The sequence below is a fragment of the Lichenostomus cassidix genome, chromosome 11 (genome assembly GCF_008360975.1).
Source record: "Lichenostomus cassidix isolate B80296 chromosome 11, HeHo_3.0, whole genome shotgun sequence".
Classification (NCBI taxonomy): Eukaryota; Metazoa; Chordata; class Aves; order Passeriformes; family Meliphagidae; genus Lichenostomus; species Lichenostomus cassidix.
Window position 1 is genome coordinate 89163 of NC_139492.1, and position 12677 is coordinate 101839.

The 12677-nt window shown below is 48.1% G+C and overlaps 1 protein-coding gene across 4 annotated transcripts; it reads right to left on the reverse strand.

Moving 5' to 3' along the window:
• Positions 1-1800: 1800 nt before the first annotated feature.
• TAT (tyrosine aminotransferase) lies at positions 1801-12097 on the reverse strand. Of its 4 annotated transcripts, XM_085071232.1 has the most exons (13): positions 11943-12096; positions 10182-10424; positions 9898-10002; positions 8579-8646; positions 8040-8198; positions 7722-7860; positions 7178-7230; positions 6652-6804; positions 5628-5756; positions 5096-5179; positions 3485-3583; positions 2346-2485; positions 1801-2196 (listed from the first exon to the last, which is right to left on the reverse strand). In XM_085071232.1, exons 2-13 carry the CDS (start codon positions 10414-10416, stop codon positions 2061-2063), a joined length of 1500 nt encoding a protein of 499 aa, XP_084927358.1. In that variant the 5' UTR covers positions 10417-10424; positions 11943-12096; the 3' UTR covers positions 1801-2060. The 4 variants fall into 4 exon arrangements, with proteins under 4 accessions (XP_084927358.1, XP_084927359.1, XP_084927361.1 ...); XM_085071233.1 differs by lacking the exon at positions 3485-3583 and having other exon boundaries at positions 11943-12097; XM_085071235.1 differs by lacking the exons at positions 10182-10424; positions 11943-12096 and adding an exon at positions 8752-8938.
• Between the last annotated feature and the right edge of the window lie 580 nt (positions 12098-12677).

Below are 12677 nucleotides of genomic sequence, written 5' to 3' on the forward strand. Positions count from 1 at the left end.
TCCCTGAAGAGAAGCTTCAGGCCTTAGTCTCAGTGCTGAAGGGGTTTTCTTTGGCACAATGTACCCCCAAACTCCAGCTTAGGCAAGTTTGGATGGCTGGCAGAGTGATCTAGGCTACACCCCCACTATGACGCAAAGCATCTGTGAGTATAATACCTGAAAAATGATACCAGCAAGTTTGTGGTTTAGTGTAGTTTGCTATTGCATCAGGGAAAACCTAGGTGTGGTCAAAAGGCAGTGTTGTGTTTGCAAAAGATGGCAATGGAGGATGTGGCCTTGAGAAATCTAAATATCCTGAGATTTATGAGAGAGATATATATGCCTATGTCTCTGGCTCTCTCAACCTTCCCAATCAAATGCTTCTGGGTCAAAAAGAAACAGGATTGTGTTAATTACTGCAGAATATTTGCATGTTAACAGACATCTCTGAGGGGATTCTGAAAGAAAAGGGGTTCCTGAAGGAAGAGCAATTGCAAAGGAGCAGCTTTCTCTAAAACCAGGATCTGTTTATTAGTAACGGGTATTAAAGCCACAGAACCTGATACATTATGAGAAGAGTTGAAGGAAGCAGATGGGACTTGAAAGCTGTAGTAGGTTCATGATGGCATAACAATGCAACAACATCATGTTGTAAAGGTCTAGGCCAACAGATCCTTCACACAACACCCTCTTTGTTATTTGCCAATATTTTGTCTTAAACAACATGAGTTACTTGGCTCTATATGAAGGTCTAATGGCGTGAAATCTCTGAGGCTGTGTACTATTCACCCATAGCTCCAGCTTCCCTCTGTTTTTGTTCTGAGATTGCTTTCTTTTGAAAGGAAAAATGTAGCATGGACACTCAGCTGACATGTCAAAGACCTTTTCATACACTGCTCTCTTTCTCATTTAGACACCTCTCCTCTAATGGAGCACTGGTACCCAGATTTTGTACTGGGCAAGGTAAGGGGAGACAATGAGGCAGCTGCAGAACCTGGCAGGTCTGGCAGTGTGTAATCTAGAGCTGGCTCACTTTTCCTGTCATTGGGGAGGCAGGGTTGAGCAGTGAATCCCAAGTTCTGCAGGAGGATAGGTGAACAGAGCTGAAGGTGATAACGTGAGGCATTCCACAAGTTGCCCCTCTGTCAGTTCAAGAAATGCCTCCTGAGCAGCGCATGTGTTCCTGACCAGAACATGTGTTGCAATAAGCATTATAATCTCCTCCCATTTCCACCAAATGAACAGACACTGGGCCACCAGTTCCTTATTACTTTATGGAGCTGACGTATTCAGCAATCAGTAACCCTGGTACCATTGGCATGTCACAAACACCCCATATGGTATGAGCCATGGGGTGCCGCCCCATGATTCACTGTTGCGGTGGGAAATGTGTGGCTGCTCCAGTCTTGAGTCCTCAGACATGGCTGGCTCATCCTGGGGACAGTTGCCGCCCCCCAGCAGTGAGCACAGCACCCACTGCTCTGTTGGGGTCTACAGTGGGGGAGGCTGTGAGGGCCAAGGAGAAGGTGCAGACAGGACTGCTCTGTGGGGAGTGCACAGGCTGCCACAATCAGCTGCCAGCACCATCAGGGCAGGAAGGGCTGGCTCCAGTGTGTGCCAAGCTTGCAGAGCCCATCCTGCCCTCAGAGTTGGTGGGTTCCTTTGGGGGTCTGAAGCACGCTCACCATATCCCTGTTGGCACACAGGATGGCCTTGGGCAGGTGGGGACAGGCCTGGAGCACTGCATCACCATGGGGTGAGCAAAGGTGACCCACATAGCAACCAAGCCCAACCTAGCACAACAGTAGCACAGTGCAGGACTGACATGTCAGAATCTTTAATAATAAAAAAAGTTACAATAACTTACTCCCTTTATCACACAAAGGGCTCAGTATAAAGAGCTCTGGCCTCCTAAGGTAACATAGGGAAGTGAGAGGTGGGTACTTTTTTCTTATCCTCCAAGACAGCGGCCTTCTCCTGACCCCAAGGGGAAGTGTGGCCAGCACAGGAGCCACAGGCCAACAGCGCCTTTGCCACAGGGCCCGGCCCAGGAACAGCCTTCTGCCCCGCCTGCAGCTGGTTCACAGGCAGCACAGACCAAGACAGGGCACAGATGGTGAGTCTACAGAGACATGGCGGACTGGAAGCAAGAGGGTGTGCAAGCTGCAGTGGAGGAGGAGAGAGAAGTGGCTTCTTCTTCCCATAATGCTGAGGAGTCTGTGGAGCACAAAAAGCACAAAAAGCAGCAGGAAAATGGCTGCTTACTGTGAGGCAGAGGTGGGGTTGGCTTGAAGCATCCTTGCCTGCCCGGCTGCTGCCTCATACAAGGTCTAGTCTAACAGAGGCAGGGGGCCAGCTGTAGCTACTTGTCACACTCCAGATCCTGGGCCCCCTCAACACCCTGGTAGTGCATCTCACAGAACTCCTGAATGCGACTGCAGGCCTCCAAGATCATCTCCTCAGGCACGGTGATCACCACACGGAAGAAGTTTGGGTACTCAAAGCACTGAAACGAGAAAAGGTGAAGCTGACAGATTACCTGGGATAGTGCCAGTTTCAGAGCCCTGCCTTGGCAGCATGAGCTGCATCAGTAAATGAATATGGTCAGTGTAGAACAGCAGGGCTTGATTCTTGCTTCCTTAGATTTTTTTTCTGTTCCAAGCAAATCTCCATCCCCCTCTATGTAGACATGATGCCGCGAGGGTGACAGGCCAGAGGACTGTGAACTGTGCACACCAGACTATGCATGGAATGGGCTGAAAGAAGCTAGCGAAAGAAGCTGGAGGATATTTTAGGCCCTGTCCATATCCAGTGTTGGAAGTGAATGCAAGGCACACATGTTCTCAGACTTCCCTTTGCCTATAGGGGTAGGGGACTGGAAACAGACCAAAGAAAGGAACATAAGTGGGAACTGTCCTCTGAGGGAGTACCTTCAGCAAGGAGGTATGGAGGTATATGGAGTTCAGGGATATAGCTGTGCCAGCTTGAGAAGTACTGGGCGAGCCTGGAGCTGGAAAGATCCTGGCCCAGCCCAGTCATGTGGGCTGTTAGCAAGCCAGAGACTGCCACACACAGCACCTGGAGCTGACAGCCAGCTCCTGCTTGTGGCTAGCACAGGCTTTTCCCATGAGAATTTTCTTGTGTTTTGTAAATAAAGATAAAGTTTGGATGTCATTGGAACAGTGTCCCAGTACTTGGACGGTGCAGGCCTGGCCAGTCAGGCCTGGGGGAAGGCTTCTGACCGACCAATCTGGGTGACTTTTGAATACTCTATATATATGATGAAATCAAAACAATAAAGGTCATTCCTTCTTGCCACTGAGAACTGGTGCCTTCATTACTCTGCTAGCTGCTCAACAGCGACACCTGCTCACTATTACAGACCATGGACACTTGCATACACAGCTCCCAGCCTGTCCTCAGAGCTCAGGGATGCAAACCCCTACACTTTCTCCCACCATGCTTTGGCCTGACAGCTCCTTGGGGCTCTCAGTGTTAGGCTCACCGTGGCTGGCAAGCAGAACACAGACTGCTCCGAAATGAGTCGCTCCGTGAACTCCACATCATTTTCAAACTCCGGGAAATGCTCCATCTCGATCTCAACCTGCAGCAGAGGGATGTAACATGGCAATCAAGGGCACCAAAACTATCTACAGTGTCCTTGTTTACACACATGGCCCAACAACTTCCCAGTCAAGTGCAGCTGTCTGTCGTCAATTTTTTCTCATGATTTGGGCTGCCTGGGATGCGAGACAAAAACATATAAATGGAAACAAGGCTTCTCAAGAAGTGTTCCTTTACTACCTAGAGCTGGAATTTCAGTTAAGTGCAACTTCAGTGAAAAAAAGTCTGATGGCAAAGACACAGTAACCAATTAGAAGTGAAAAGGAATAAATAAGGCATTGAGACAGAGCTTGGTAGAGAACTCAATACGCATTAATCATTCTGTCATGCAAGAAAAAAACTATTGCTTTGGTTTAAAACAAAAATAAATACAGCGAAGTCTAGAATATCATGAACAAAATAAATCCTTGTAGGATGATATAGTTGTTAAAATTACATGAAAATGCTAAAATTTTCAATAAATATTTCTCTTTTTTATTTGGAAAGAAGGCAGCTGTCCATCCCTCACAAAAAGACAGTGCTATTCTGGCCATTTGTTTATAGAATCCTAGAATGGTTTGGATTGCAAGGGACCTTAAAGCTCATTTAGTTCCAGCACCTCCACCATGGGCAGGGCTGCCACCCACTAGATCAGCTTGCTCAGGGTCCAATCCAGTCCGACCTTCATAACCAAAGATGATTTTAAATATCTCATGAAAACAGATAATTTGAGAGATAATTTGCATACAGAAGTTCTAAAAGAGCTAGTATAAAACAAAAATAACCACAAAATTTAATTTGAAATAAATGTTCAGCTACTGCAGAAATACAATAGGTGTGAAAGAATCTTAGAGCTGTGCCTCTACACAAAAAGCATAAGCAAAATTACCTTTGCAGTTCTGGGTAAAATTGGAAACGGGGTCAAGTGATAAGGGTTTATCTACAGATATGAGTGATACAGATACTGCAGTACTCTCCAGTTCTGAGTCCACAGTTTAAGAGCAAATGAAAAACTGGAGACACTATGAGACCAAAAAAAAAAAAAAGTGTTAAAGTGTCGGAAATGTCTCAATTGAGCTTGATGAGACGAAAAAGGAAATTTCAGTACATTATCAAATTTAAAGCAAACAGGCATGGAAAAAGAGGCAACACCACAGGCAGAAGACTGACATGCTAGTATGAAGAAGGCTACATCTCCTACAGGAGGTATGATAATCTACCTTGTTGTATAGGGGCTTCCTGTTGCCAGCTGGCTTCATATACAGGTAAAACAATATTGTCTTGCAAAGTACAAGTCATGGAGTTCCGTGCAGGAGCAAGTGGATGAAGTGTACTGGCCTCTGCGAGCAGTGAGCAACATATCCTGGCCTTCTAAAGTGACCAAGGGATGCATTTACTGTACAGGGTAATGTGAAAATGCACAGCAACAAAGACCTGGTGGCAAGTACCAATCTGAAACACTGACTAGCTCTGGCAACCGGACCTAGTGTGAGTGTTGGTGATCCTCACTTACCATGAGGTACATGGCTCCAGCAGGCCGCACAGGCTGAAGGCCAGGGATAGCTGATAAGGCAGCATAACAAAGGTCAGCATTGGACTGAAAAGCAAAAAGGAGAAATTTCAAAACGGGAGAAATTCCAGGAAGCAGATCAGCAAATGGAAGCCAAACACTGTACTGGGACTATAAACTGGTTTGCCTACTGCAAATAAAGGGACAACAAATGCAAACAGCATGGGAGATCATGGCCTTGAGTACAGCAGGTGTTACTGAACTGAGTTCAGCAAGTCAGTGCCAAACATTCCATCCCCTGGGTCAGCAGCTCTACCTGCAGAGCTCGGCTGGCTGAAACTTATCACCGCCAGTATTTCTGCCCCACTAACAATGTCTCCTACTGGAATTTGATTTGTTGGGCCACCCTAATCACAGACAAAACTGCACCTCCAAGTGGGGAGGTGGGAAGCAGGGAGAATGATGAACTAGAGAGAAAGGACTCCCTGCAATCAATCTGTGAACAGACCTTCTTGATCTGTTACAGCCTGTTTACCTTGAGGATGCTTAGGGTGTTGTGGTAGAACTCAGGTGGTGTTCGGTGCAAGATACGTTCCAGTGCTCCTTGGACAATTGTACAGGGTCCTAGGATCCTTTGACTCAGTCTTACAAGGCCATCCCTGATCTGAGAAAACATCATGACTTTGCAGCTTAGATGATGCTTCCCTAAAGGAAAGGAACAGCTTCAAGGCCCTCTTTCTGTATTTCTACAGCTGTTCACACCCCTCTCTTCACTGAGCATACAGAATACTAAACAACATTTGTTTGACTATAGCAAACTGTTTACAGAGTCATTCTCTTTTCCTCCGTTGCAGATTGAAATGCCAACAGAGACAACCTTTGGAGCTTCCCAACCTGACTCAAACTAGGCTGGATAATAGATAGATAATACAAATAAAGCCAGAGCTGTTCTGAACACCACTTTGCATTTCCCTTAGGTTTGTGCCCACAATCCACACTTTCAAAGCCAGGTAAGGACAATCAACATTAGCTTTTCTGCTCACTCATTTGGTCCTCTCTTCTCCCTCTTCCTCTGCAGAGAGCCTTCTAGGTGGAAAGGTCACTGCAGTAGATGGTTGTCCTTGTAACACAGCTGAAAAATAGCCAGATAAAGTACTGGCAGCACAGCAAGGTGCTTTGTTCTCATTTTTAAGAGAAACCATGTAAGAGCACATAGACACCACACATGTACTCCACACGCTGGATAACCCATGCAATACTTTCAGTGTACACTGGAGCTATTTAAGAAGTTAGAAGCACAGAAAAAGGACGAGGCATATATTAATTTGCAGCAGAGACACAGAGCGAGTTACAGTTTAGATGTGGGTTGAAGGCCATGTCTGGGAGCAGATGGAGTAAGGAAGGGGCATGAAGAGCCTAGAGGTGAAGAAAAGCATTAGATGACACCTGTGTGAGAGCAAAAGAGCAATATCTGCCTGTATCAGTTAAAGATCTGGTGATCCACATACTGAAGACTCTGCAAGCCTGTTACCATGACAGCAACACTCAGTGGTTCTCACCTCATTACCAAAGATGTCTCTCCTGTCATGAATTAGGATCCAGCCCATTCGCCAGCCAGGGACTAGCCATCGCTTTGCCAAGCCACCACAGGACAAGATTGGCACATTGCTGCTGAGAGTTGCAATAGGTTCATACTTGCAGTCAGCAAACACCTGTGACAGGAGACCGTGTTAGGGCTGTCCCTGCCTCTTACTGTAAGAACTGTGGATGCATGCATGAGACTTAGCAAGAAGGGATGCAGGGAAGTGATGAGAAATTGATGAAATTGAAAACTCACAGCTTCAAAGTATGAACACAGTAAGTGCACTCAGTGTGCAAGCCATTTGGGAAGAGGAAGAGAGTTGGACATGACAGGTACCCCTAGGACTGTGCACCATAGGACTGGGAGCTCAAGGCATGGACCCAGGCACAGGGGGAGTGGAGGTGTCCCTCACCTCTACAGACCTGTCTGCCATAGCCAAGGGTTAGGTGCATTGAAAAGGACAGGCAGCATTGGGAATGCAAAGGACTGCAAATGACACTCACCATGTCTCCGTAGATCTCATCAGCTAGGATGGGCACACACTGTCTTGATGCCACTGTGGGAGAGAAGGAGTTCAGCCTGGCCACCCTGCATCCTCCATGGGAACAGACTTGCCCTTTGATGCAGGGCCTGGCAGGGCTCTGAGTGAAGCCCTGTCTCAGGGCTGAGGGTCGCTATCTGCCTCCTACAGACTATTCATTTGAAGAGCCTGACCACTGGGAATCCCTGCCATGACTGAGCCTAGTCCTGCTCCAGCTGGTGGGGACTGGCAGCACAGCCCTTTCTGTCAGGACAGGGATCGGGAAGCACGGGGCTCCTGTGAACACTTCCCTTGTGTCTCAAAAACAGAGCTTTTGAGGAAGATACATGCGCTGCATGTTCTTGCCCAGATAAGACAACACCTTCACACTGAGCAAGCCCTGATTTCTGAGGTGGAGTCAGTCAGAAGCAAAGCCCTGGGGCATGGTACTGCAGTGATTGAGACCTGTGCGATGGGGACTGACACTAGACGTCAACCATGCCCCAGAAACACACAGGCAGGCTCACCTGCCAGGATCTCCTGGAGGTGCCTCTTGCTGAACACAGAGCCACAGGGATTCGATGGGTTGTTCACAATGAGGCAAGCTGTTTTCTCATCCACCAAAGACTCCAAGTGCTCCAAATCAATTTCCCAGGCCTTTTCTGGCTAGTGAAGTGAAGAGAAGGGGAAGTAACAGCTGAGGAACTGGACTTTCCACACAAGTTCATGTGTGCCAGGGCACCCAGGGCTACTCAAGTCCCCTTCATCCACTTTCCAAGCAGAGCCAGGGTATTTCTGAGAGAATAAATGTCAGGGCTGCCCCTTCCAGGCCTGCCAATACTTACCAAGAGGTTGTAGAGTTTGACCTCTATTCCCATAGACAATGCCAGAGTCTTGTAGAGGGAGAAACCAGGCCGTGGCACCAGGATGTTCTGGCCTGGGTTGGCCAGCACTGCCAAGGCAAGCTCTATAGCCTGGCTGCAGCCACTCGTTAAGATGACATCCTGCAAAGATCACAGAGAGGTCAGTGGGAAGCACGGCCACACCGAAGTGCTCCAGACACACAGGAATAACATGACATCCAGGCTCAGCTCTGCCAGGTAAAGCTTCTCAACCAAAAGGACAGTGCCAGAGACTGACTGAAAGCAGGAAAACTTCAACTGGTGGAAAGCACAACCTCCTCCCAAGGAGGATGGAGGTGAAGGGCTCAGAGAAGGGATGACAGCAGCAAGAGGCCACCATGGAACAAGGCCATTTGGCTAGCCTCTAGTCCTGTAACTGGGCAGGGACGGAGAGCTGGGGTAGGGTCCCCATGCCCCATGGCCTGCAGGCAGCAGCACTCTGTCTGCACTGCAGTGGGAGTGCCTTGGCTGTGCACCAGTACCTGGGCCTTCAGTGGTGCCTCTGGGCAGTTGTAGTATGCAGCCACAGCTTCCCGGCAGGACTGGTAGCCTAAGGAAAGAGGAGTCAAACACGGAAGGGAGGTTTTTACAGATTCTTTCTTTCTTCTTACCAGAACTCTTTTTTTTCTTCTTACCAGTACTGTTTCTTTCTTACCAGTACAAGGCTCACAGCTGCTGCCCAGCTGGGGAACGCCCATTTGGTGGTGTCCCAGGGTGGCAGAGACTGTCTTGCCTCAGGCCAAGCACCATGCAGCCCCAAGGCTGGGCCAGGTTGGCCAAGAACAGGGACAAACCTTGGGCAGGGAGGCAAGCTCTGGCCCGAGCACATCCTAGGGACAGAACTGACAGGAGCAGAGTGGAGGGTAGCCAGGGAGTTTCCTGATCCAGAAGAAAGCCAAGTGCAATGATATGGCTTTCACTGTTTAGTGATGGTACTGAGGCAGCCCTCCCTGTCACCACATGGGGGTCCCATGATGCAGGCATGATCTATGCTCTGTGCATGCTTTTGGCACTAACTGCAAACAAGACTCATGCTGTCAGTCAAGTCAGGGCTTCCTAAAACAGAAGGCTAAACAAAGTTAGGAGAATAAAAAGCAGATTAATTTATTAAAGGCCTTTAGGTACATTTAGGGCAGACAGAGCCTACCCAAGAGGCTACACCCAAAATGGACCGAGTCATGAGTTTTTCACATTTTATAAGTTCTGTCTATTAACATATCAGGCCTGCATTTTCCAATTACACCTTCAGGTGATGATGTCAACCACCCCAAGCTTGCTCCCCTCAATTCACTGTTGTTTACATATTTTGGGGCTCTGAGGCAGCGAGGTGTCCTTGGATTTTCCAACTAAACAATTGTTTTGTCTAAAATGCTGGGAACAGAGGTTTTTAGGACTTTATGTGGAGCCTAGAGCTACACACCAAGACTACAGATACATGAAAAAATAGAAGCTAAAAATCCTTAAGACATCAAGGGAGCCCAAGGGGAGTCCTGGTTAAGGTAGATCAGAAAGGAGCTTGGCTGTAACCCACAGCAGGGACACACAGTCCCAAGCCCTTCTGGGTTCTTGATCCTGCCTGCTCCAATGGCTGGGGCAGCAAACAGCTTCTGCAGGAGCTCTGGGCCTCAAACAGCCTACACAGGGAAGGGCACGCAGATATATCTGGGTTCACATGACTGTTGGTGAGGACACCTGTAAGATGCCAGTGGAAAGATATCTGTGGGCTCTGTATAGCTGCTGTGGGGTAGGAGCTAGCACATGCCTTCATCCAACTCTCCCAAGGTGAGCTCTGTCAACTTACCAACAGATGGAGCATAACCATTGTACTGTCCTGAGTCCAAAACCTCCTTCACAGCCCGTGTGACCTCATCATTTGTGGGAAGGTTTCCAAAGACTGTCGGGTCTCCTTTTCAAAGATTGAACAAATAGTAAAGTTGTCATTGATCTGTGACAGGCACAGACCTATGTGGTTGTCTGACCTATCCCTTGGTCTTCGCACACATTTTGTGCTTCAGAACCATGCAATCTGCCAGTCACGCAGTTGACCCAAATACCTGGAGGCTTCAGCCACAGGACTATGCTCACCTAAGGACAAGGAGATCATGGCTTTCTTTGGGTTTGGTTCAACCTTCATGCTGTCTACGATGGCTCGGACAGGATTGAAAGTCTTCTTTGACATTTCAGAAGCCCTGACAGCCCATCTTGGCTTCCGACCCTTCACCTTCCCTGGTGATATGGTGTTCCCAGTGCTCTTGAGATGAACATCTAGTACAGGGGCATGATCTCCACGGCCATTCACTTGGATCAGGTATGAGTCCATCCTGAGAGCTGTCAGTGCAAAGTGAATTTTCTGGGCTTAGTTAACACATGTCCAACAAGGAATCTGTCCATTTAGGGATGTAGCCCATAAGTAAAACTTCTGAAAGCTGTAGACCCTACCTACTGCCTATGGACAAAGCAGCAGCAGCAAGCAGGGCTGTATTTGGTGCCAGGATGGAGTGAAACCCCATGCATAAGCGAGAGCACAATACAATGGGAAAGATAAAGGCACTTCTCTATGCTAGCTGCACCATTGCCTAGATGGACCTGCTGCGCTGAGGAGGAGCAAGCCCCGCTAAAGGCAGCAGCAAAGAATTAGTAGCTTGTTGTAGTCACTGCTTGACTGCAGATTCAATATTCCACTGACAGAAAGACCAGGTCACCCACTTTCTCCCCCCATCTATCAACTTGCTCAGCACCTCAAGCTGCAAACACAGGGGCCGGCTCACTATGTGTGTTCATATCCAGAATGTTCCTCCAGTCTACAGACAGAAATGCAGCACTATAAATCAAACATCAGATGCCAAAAAGGCAGCTCTTGTTCACTGTTCTTAGGATGCACTGGGCATCAGAGGTTAGGCACTTGCCTATTGACATCAGAGAACAGCCCAGCCCAGAGAGCCTAAAGCAAAAGGCAATGCTTAGGAAATGGAGCAAGACTGGTATAGCTGCCTTCAAGACCCTAAAATGGGCAAAAAAGTGACTTACACATCCCAGCATGTATACCCAGAACATGAGCTAGACCAGGCAGGAAAAGCCTTACAAACTACTGATGACTCAGGGCTTTCCACCCGCAGGTTAGGGACAGGGCGCAGAGCAGGCAGACCTCCTGAGACACAAGGTCTGTTCTTACTGATGCTCACACATTACTTTGTAATCCTGCCACAAGCTGTTTATGGTTTCAATTCTGTCCTATTTCTCTGTGCCACTAAAAAGCGATTCAGTGAACAGTGACCCTTTCCTGATGGTAGTTACTTAGCCCCACACTTGCAGATACTCACAACACAGCTTCCCCTTCCTTGCTGCAGAGACTGAGCCAGAAAGGCTGTAGTGTCGCCTGCTTCTAGCAGGATTTGGATCTGAACAGATTTCTCACTGTTTCAGTGAAGTTTGCACCTAGACATACCCCATGCTGCTGCAGTTACCCTACCAGCAGTGTCTTACTAAGCCTTTATAGCAACTCGGGCTGATCTAAGAGGTTCACAGAGCAAGACTTCAGCTTTTCTGCTGAAGCCTTTTGGGTTTCCTTCCTACTAGAAGAAAGTCAGCTGAAGAAATATACAGCAGGGCTGCACAAAAAAACTGAGCTTCTAAATGAGCCATGTCTCTTGGTTCAACAGCTGAGCTGTGTCCCAAATACACAGTCTATCCTAGCAGAGCCCTTACACCACCCTGCAACATGGTTCTCCTTAAAAGGGGAGCTGCAGACATGGGCACAAGAGATACCTTCAATGTAGGCAGCCAGGGAAGAACTACCCACTACCCACCCCCCCAAAAGATGCAAGGCACCAGAGCATAACACTTTACCTTCTACAGCACAGACAGGGAGATATGAACAAGCTTGGGGGTCCAGTCCCTAGTTTTCATCCAGGACAAATCCCTTTGAGAGGAAAGTCCTGTGAATACTTGCCCATGAAATAATCCCCAAAACTGGGCGTTGAGACTGAATCGTTTAGCCATTGGCTTACAGAGAGGGCTGCTTTCCCCACCCAAAAATGACCTCTCCTCCCCTTTGCAACTGTGGTCACTTCCAACACCTGGAACATGGCTGTGCATTAACTCTTTCTGGGGGCAGCTTAAGGACACAGTTTGGCTTCCTGGGGTGCCCGGGCTGCCATCCTTTGGCACTGCTTTCCTCAGTCTGCAAAGACTGCCGGGGGCAAATCTGCAGGGTCCAGGTATTCCAAGCACAAGTGAATTACACCTTGTAATTCACTGAGAGTGGATGGATGGATGGATGGATGGATGGACCGTAAAGCCTGAGGAAGTCATCAGTCTGTCCCGATCTCAGAGGCTCTGGGATCCCAATGCACCAGCTGAGAAACACAAGTTTGTGGCTTCATTACAATTGGGAGACATCTTCCTCCATAAGCTAAAGGGAGGAGAGCACTTCCCTAGTCAGTGTTTTGGAGGTGCCAAGACCTGAAGGATTAAAGGAAGCTCAAGTTGTCATTGGTTTGGGGGGGGGAGTTTTTGCCTTTTCCTTTTTTTTTTCGGTTGTTGCAAGACCCAGGTAAAGTCATAATTCTGCCAGCCAGCAGA

What these genes read in the sequence shown, in the direction of transcription:
- TAT (XM_085071232.1), bottom strand. Translation starts at nt 10,416, where the DNA reads ATGGACTCATACCTGATCCAAGTGAATGGCCGTGGAGATCATGCCCCT. An exon ending in TCAAACTCTACAACCTCTTG is followed by an intron (nt 7,861 to 8,039) that starts GTAAGTATTGGC and finishes TCACTTCACTAG; the next exon opens with CCAGAAAAGGCCTGGGAAAT. An exon ending in TGTTCTGCTTGCCAGCCACG is followed by an intron (nt 2,486 to 3,484) that starts GTGAGCCTAACA and finishes TTCTCGTTTCAG; the next exon opens with TGCTTTGAGTACCCAAACTT.